This window comes from Apis dorsata, unplaced genomic scaffold, assembly GCF_000469605.1.
Source record: "Apis dorsata unplaced genomic scaffold, Apis dorsata 1.3 scaffold_257, whole genome shotgun sequence".
NCBI lineage: Eukaryota > Metazoa > Arthropoda > Insecta > Hymenoptera > Apidae > Apis > Apis dorsata.
Window position 1 is genome coordinate 267388 of NW_006263535.1, and position 8205 is coordinate 275592.

At 42.8% G+C, this 8205-nt stretch overlaps 1 protein-coding gene across 2 annotated transcripts in view; it reads right to left on the minus strand.

Annotated features, from left to right (window-relative positions):
• Positions 1-8205, minus strand: part of LOC102677059 (discoidin domain-containing receptor 2-like) — a 141476-nt gene that overhangs the window by 22558 nt on the left and 110713 nt on the right. For both annotated transcript variants that reach the window (XM_006616348.2, XM_031510762.1), the window contains exon 8: positions 716-1055. In XM_006616348.2, the coding sequence (XP_006616411.1) occupies positions 716-1055 (340 nt within the window). The remainder of the gene's footprint in view (positions 1-715; positions 1056-8205) is intronic.

Consider the following 8205-nt stretch of genomic DNA (forward strand, 5'->3'; position numbering starts at 1 on the left):
AATACTTTTCGAGATTGGCTATCGGACACGAGTTTTACGACTTGTAATGCCAACATTCGAAGCTTTTACGATAGAGATCTCCTTTTTACGATTTTTAATTTTCATTGTCGAAAATTTTTTATTAATATCTCTCTTGTTGGTTGAAAAAAATATTCAAAGCTGAATTTTTATACTCCATCTCTATCTCAACTTTTTATCATCGAACTCTCTGATTAATCAATTATAATGCCTTTCGAGATTGGCTATCGGACACGACTTTTACGACTTTTAATGCCGAAATTTTCTTACCAAGATCTCGCCTGTTAGTCGAAAAAATAATATCCGAAGCTGAATTTTTATACTCCATCTCTATCTCAACTTTTTATCATCGAAATCTCTGATTAATCAAATATAATACCTTTCGAGATTGGCTATCGGAGTTTTACGATTTATAATGCCGAACATTGCCAGCATTCGAAGCTTTTGCGTTAGAGACCTTCTTTACACAACTTTTACGATTTTTTCATTATCGAAAATTTTTTATTAATATCTCTCTCGTTGGTTGAAAAAGATAACAAATATCCAAGCTAAATTTTTATACTCGAGAGATTAATCAAATATAATATCTTTCCAGATTATATCAAGATTATCTCATTAATATTTCACCAATATCTCGCTTATTATTTGAAAAATATACCCATCGAAATCTCTGATCAATCAAGTGACACAATACTACCTTTCGTCGTCCTCCAAGGTGTAGGCCATCAGGGCTGCCCCTTTCTCGACGGTGGCGCAGGTGGATCCGAGATGGGACGGCGCCTTGCCCGTCATAGGGCTGGCGAAACACTTTCGTTGCCTATGCCTCGAGACGATCAGAAATATCGCCACGGCGAGAAGCAGGATCACGGCCGTTAACACGCCGATCACCACCGCCATGTAAGTAGGATCGTCGTGTTTCGCGGTCGAGACCGGAAGCTCGCCCTCCGCGGCACCGTTCTTCTCCACGAAAACGTCGCTCTGGATCGGGGACTCGGTCGTCGGTGCTTCCTCCGGCGTGAAATTACCGTGAGCGATATCTGCGTGAAAATAATCAGACTTATGACGTATCTCATCATGGCGAGTGTAAAATTAATGAATAATTTTCTTTACAGTTTTTATTTTCATCTCTTCTTTATCGTAAGTAGAGCAGACTCTCCTATAATTCATATAATACACGCGATATATATATATTTTTTTTAAATCGGTAACACGAATATTTATCTTTATTATGTTTGACGAAAGATGGATGATAAGAATTGATATAACTCCGAATATATTCTTGCATGCGGCACGATCATCTATAATAGGAATACAAATTAATTTGCATACGATGAGTGTATTCGTCGTAACAAGAAAAAAATTGTTTTATAACTGAGTCATTCTGTGATAGTCTATTGTACGAAAAAAATTTATCATTGTGGATCGTTATCTTTTCACGTTATTCAAGTTATTCTTAGAACGTAGAGAAGTATAAGTAAATTGATAAATGAGACGAGAATTTGTCTCTCGACTTTTAAATTTATTCGATCCGAATTATGTTGTATTAAAAAAGAATCTCGTTTCTCGTTTCAACTTATCGTCCATTCAGTCTTATTATATTCCATTAAAAAAAAATCCTGGCTGGTTTTGGATCGTGTTCAAGGATTCGCAAAGGATCGTCCCTCTTTTCCTTTTTTCACGGGATCCACACTCCGCTCCCGTCCAATATTTGGGGCAGAAAAACATTGACGTGGAAACCGGCGGAATCGTTAAAAGATAGTCGAGCGCGTATGGAGCGCATAATCAACCTGTATGCGTTCTAATGGAAAAAAAAAAACGGGCAGCATTCCGCTTCGAGTTTTCCATTTGCTTGATTGAAACGTCTCTCTGAACGATTCGATTGTCTAATTACTTCGTTCTCTCTCCCTCTCTCTCTCTCTCTCTCGTGAATGTATATAGCCATAGCGCGCAGGTTTTGAATAATTTCCGGCTCTCGTTGCCTCGTCGTTGGAAAAACGCCACAGGAGAACAGCCAGCTGGGGAACGAAGGAACGAACGAACGAATAAAAATATTTCGGGCGGACACAGAGAGTGGTGTCACTCGAAAGGTGCGACGAGAATCACGTTTCACGCTGTCACAAGCAATTAAACGCGGGGTGTACGGGTCTTGAACGAATTTCCTTGACGCGAGACACGTGTTCCCGCAGTTTTTACACCACCCTTTTATCCCGACTGCGCGCGTAAACATCCTATTACACGACGAATTACGAATTTTATTAATTTAATTTAATCTTTAATATTTCATTCTTAATGATTATATTTTTTAAGTGAACAGCGATTCGCCTACGCGTCATTCAATCGAATATAAATATCTCGAATAACAATTTATTATTTTCTGTATTTCAGATAGAGAAATTTATCGAGAGATTTTATTTCATTTCTTTTCACGCGATCATACTGTCATCGTTAAAATGTATACGTACATTTAATCGAAGAATAAAGAGTCGCTATTTCCATAGAAAGTCACTTAAGAGAAAACTGTCTAAACTTATAATATTAAAAAAAAAAAAAAAAAAATATCTCTCGATGAGATTTCGAGCTGCTTTACTGCTTTTGGAACGCCGTCGAATCGAATCGAATGAAAAGAGAGCTGGGCGAAAAATTAACGGGGCGACGCGAAACGCGCCACCGATAAAAACCCAACTGACATTCCTTCTTCCCTTCCTTCCTTCCTTTCTTCCTTTCTCCCTCTTTCTCTCGTTTCATTGCGCGGAAATTTTTCCCCCGTGAACTCAGCGAACTCTATCTCTCCGTGGTTTGTTTCGTTAAATAAAATCTTGGCAGACATCATCCAGAGGCGACGTAACCGAGGCGGAAAAGGGTGGCGAAAAAAAGGAGGATCGCACAAGTGGTGGATTCACAGATGAAGCGTTCCCTTCCCCGGTTCACCACCGAGTTTATACACGTGTATATATATATATATTTTCTGTGTGAATTCCTCGCAGGAATTATATATACCGAAACAAAGCTGTCGTCGCGTTTGATATCGGCTTTTACGTGGCAAGCGTTCCCCCCTCTCTCTCTCTCCTGTCGCCTTCCACGAACCGATCCATACGTACATACATCCCGTATGAAATCTGATATTAAACATTCTTCGCAAGGGTTAACCGTGAAAAAGAGGTTTCGTCTCGCGAAGCCCGACACTCTCTTTCTCCCGTTTCGTTCTAGTAATCTAACGTGTAATGCATAGCATAGGAGGCGAGGGGTGCATCACGGTGGCGGTCGAGGTTTTCGCATTTCACCTCGTTTCGTGAGGAGAGGATCTGTTGATCAGGATAAGGAAGATGGTTTTTTGATCGGTAGTTTTTGGTGGTTCTTCGGACGATGGATGAATTTGACGGAGAATAAAAGTGGTTTGGTCTCGGAAACGAAAGGTGACGATGAACAAGTTGGACAGATTGACTATGACGAAAAAGATGGTTTTTTGATCGGTGGTTTTTGGTTGTTCTTCGGACGATAGATGAATTTGGCGAAGAATAAAAGTGGTTTGGTTTCGGAAAGGTGACGATGGACAAGTTGACCAGGATAAGGAAAATAGTTTTTTGATGATTGTTCTCCGGACGATGAATGAATTTGGCAGAGGATAAGACTGATTTGATCTCAGAAACGAAAGATGACGATGGACAAGTTGACCAGGATAAGGAAGATGGTTTTTTGATCGGTGGTTTCTGATGGTTCTTCGGACGATGAATGAATTTGGCGAACGATAAAAGTGGTTTGGTCTCAGAATCGAAAAGTGACGATGAACAAGATGATCAGGATAAGATGGTTTTTGGTTGTTGATCTTCGGACAATGAATGAATTTGGCGAACGATAAAAGTGGTTTGGTCTCGAAAAAATAAGGTGGAGATGGAGAGCAATTTTCGCGAAGCCAACAATCGCGAGAAACGATGAATTGTAACAATGGTGATTGATCGGCGGTACTCGAATAATTGTCGTACATAATTAATCCCTGTGTGTACAATTGATCGATGGTACACAGGATCGAGATGATTGGAAAAAACGAATTTCTGGTTTCCATTTCCATTCTCCTCCGCCACTCGAGAAGGAAAGGAGGGTGGAGCAGGAAATGCGATTCCGTCGGACACCTCTCGAGCGTTCCTCTCGATTGATACTACTCCCTCTTGGCGAGCGAGCTCTTTTCTTTTTTTTTTTAAATTAAAAAGCCTGCAACGGTATTAAACAGCGGTCCCATTTTTAACGCAACAATTAAATTCTTGTCACGGGTCACGCGTGTGCAAAGGACTTCAAGTGTCATAATCGGAATCGAGTTTCCAATTAAAATTCTTTTTATCCCGGTGCCTGCTCGTTACACACGTCGCCCCCTCCCTCGCTCAATCGGCCTTGCCGATTAATCGACCGACTCTTTTCTTAACCGTGGGGTTGACAACCTGTTGTTGCAATTGTGAAACATCGAGAGTGTCGTTGTTTATCGGATGTCGATGGAAAGGAAAGCGTATCGAGAGAAAGACGACGTGTACGTGGATCGCGTCTCGCCTGTTGTTACAAATTTATTATTCGTTTGCGAATTCAATGGATTTATTTGAAAATTGATAATTGTGATAAACCTCGATATACATCTTGTACATATTATTTACAGATAGAAGAATTCGTCGTACAAGTCATTGTACGATATTAAAAATAAGATATTTATATGTTGGAGAGTTATTGAATCAAAGTATGATTTACGAGTTACGAAGTTCTTGGAAAATTTCTTTTCAAATGATCACGTCTTGTACATCTTAGTTTTAGAAGAAGAACGAAACTTTCAGGAATGCCAAATTCCTCTTTACAACGGAAAATCGTAATTAAATTATAATTTTAAATAATCCCATCGAGGCACCGATTTCAACGATCCGCACATTGTCGAAAATTCAGCGGAGTTGAAGAAATCGGAGAGAGGGGGCTGGAAATAGAACGGCGAGAGTTGCTCGACTAAATATTTTCCAACCGCTTCCTCCCTCGATTCGAACCGAATTCCCGTTTAATTATAGCGGGACCCTCTCCCGTCCGTCGCGATTATTTCGCCATCAAAACAATAACAGAGAGCCTGCTCTGGTTGCGCACACCATACGCTCGCCTCTGCCACGGTAGCCAGATTTACGATTGGATCAGGACGCTGCGCGATTGCGACAAGGGTGGGCCATAACTTACGTAGGTGGATCTTCCGCGTATAAATCATCGGAGTGCGGAGAGTGAGGGGGACGCCTTTCCTCGATGCCTTTCGAGGGAATGAAAATAAAAAGAATCGAAAATACGCGGAGGGGAGGAGTCGTTCGGTTAAGGAGCCTCGTTTCCTTTTCGTTCTTTTCGTTCTTTCGCCATTTTCCTCGGCCCTCGCCTTTCTTCTTCTTCTTCTTCTTCTTCTTCTTCTTCTTCCCGTAACAGCCTCCGTTGTCGCGAGAGAAAAAAGGAGGCTGCACGTGCTGCACACGCACAGCTGACGCTCCTCCCGTCAAATGCAACTAATGCGCCCCTTGATCTCGCGGCGCGTTCCTCTCTCGCCAGCGAGGGGAAAAGAAGGAGGAGGAAGGGTGGACGATTTTAAAAGCGCTTTTGATTCACGCGAACTTCACTTTCGTGCCTCGACCTCGTTTTCGAGCAGAGATCGCGGTTAATCGGAGCGGATCCGGATTGTCTCGTGAAAGGATGCTTTTTATTTATATAAAACCGGTATCTTTCTATATTTCCGATTTTACCTCGTTTTCTCGCCAGGTTTAATATCGATCTCTTTCTCGAAGTTTTCTCTTCGAGCGATAATTTGTATAAAAAATGAAACGAGATAGGAAATTTTAGGACAAAGTTGTCGAATAGGATCGACACGCCGATTAATTTCAACTCTCTAATTATTTAGCGACTCGTTTTTCCACGCGTTTGCGATCCAAACAGTGAGACGTTGGATGGTAATGGGATTATTAACGGGGTAAGTTTAAGGGAAATTTTTCCTCTCTTCTGTCGATTAATAATCGAGTATTCCGGCGCGAGGAAGAGCAGAAGAAGGCTGAGCTGGGACACCGATGTTTCGAATATTTAAGGATGAGTGATCCTCGGCTGGATCATTTTTACGATAGCCACGGTACGAGGAGAAGGAAAAAGGAGGTTGAAATACCAGCTGGCAAGCAGGTCCAACTTCTCGTATTTCCTCGTCCAATTACCTCGTCCCTTCTTCCCGTGGAGGGAAGCGAGAAGAAGCTACTACGAGAAGAAATGTCCCGGTAGAGAAAGAATCCGGTCATCCATTACGATGTTCCTCCTCCATTTTCTTCCATCCCTTTGTCCTCTCTCTTTTGTGGATGGACGAAAGGCTCGAAAGGCGTGGATCGAACGATTGTCCTCGAGGGCCGAGGAATTGCGAGGAAATAAACGACTGTCGATAAACTTTTTAACGAATCCCTTTTGACGAGCAACACTCGCGAAACACTCGATTCCCGCCAATTTCTCCTTTTCTTTCGAGCACCCTCCCTCTCATCGCCACCAACGATTCCTCTCCAGACGTTGCCTCGTCGTTATCCCACGAAACATCGATGTTTTCGAACGAAAGAGGGCGTCTCGAAAATTTTTCCCTCTGGGAAAAGATTAATCGATTATTATTTTCGATCTTCGAGCGTTCGTTGTGACGATCAATTTTGGACGAGGTTACACGTTTTTCGATGTAATTATTCCTGTGCTCACATTTAGGTAGGGTGTGCCATTTTTCTTCTCCATTTCATTCTCATCCACCCTTTCGTTTCCCTTTTCTTTCGAGACAAACGAGCGTGGATCATGGATCAACGAGCGTGAATTTCACGAGCTGGGCACGCGAACCAGATTCCTTCTATGAAATTATCTCCTGTCCAAAAGAAGGGGAGGAAAGGGAAGGGTCCGGTTTCGAGGAAGAGACGAGGAAAGGGATTGGCGCGCCCCTCCTGTTGTACGGCAAACTTGCGTATAATAATAATAAAGTGGTAGTAGGGCGATGACGCGTCATTAGCGATAACCTTTGTTTCGAGCAAAAGTTTTCGTTTACCTGAGTAGTAAGCTGAAAACGGGATCTCGATAGGATCTCCTTTCGCCAGGGCGTTTTCCCTCGTGAAAGGATGGAAGCGATTAAGGAAAGGGCCCTTTCACCGCCATCATTTATTATTCCTCCGAAGAAGAAAATCCTGATAATGACTAATCCTTTATTAGCCTTGGTACAATATCTCAACGATAATATCCTCTACCCTCGATGGAGCGTTTCCCCTAGACTCTGCGACTCGCAGAGATTAAACATCCTCCTTTCTCCGATGTCCATTTTATTACGCATAAATATTTAAAGCAAACTCCTCCTCCTCCTCCTCCTCGAGTATTATTATATCCTCCAAATACTCGGGCTGGTATCGATTCGAAGATTCCCTTCTCCCCCCTCCTCAGTTGCGTTTTCCAGCTTTTTCCACCCGGTTATTTGCTCCAAGGGAAAATTGTTCGCCGTTCCATGTACATCCTTTGAGATGGAAAAACAGCGGACGACGGAACGCGGCGAGCGGAAGAGTTTTTTCGTGCCCACTTTATGAACCTGTTGTTAGGTGGGCAAATCTCGCTGACAAAGGAACCTTTGTGCCACGGGGATACCTCTCCCGTATAATGCTAAATCGTCTTCCCATCCCCCCCGCGGGATTCTTCGTTCGCGGTCTCGCGATCGCGTTATCATCGATACATCCGCCGCGTGTTTTTTAATTAAGAACGTGCGGGAGGAAAGGAAAGGAAACAGCAGACGAGAGGGATCCGAAAAACGCGATTACACGCGTGATATACGTGGATATCGAAGACTACGATTCTCTTTTTCCCTCATGCATCGATTCTTCCGCCCGAACAGCGTCTTTGAAGTCTATTTAGAACCGCTCTTTTGGGTTAAATGATAAAGCTCGAAAGTCGAGCTTTCATTTGACACGGTTTGTGAGAGAGGGGAGAGGGAGAAAGAGAGAGCACGCTGTTCAATTGTTCGGTGATTCGAGCACCGTTGCGTTTAATTCCTGGCTACGGTTTACACAAAGAATTTTTCTTCACGGAACCGGGGAAGAGGAGCAGGAGGAGGAGGAGGAGCAGCAGTTGCCGCTCGCTCGGAAACGAAGAGAGAGAGAGAGAGAGAGAGAGTTTTAGTTTCGCGTTTCGTTCCTGTTGTTCGTTTTT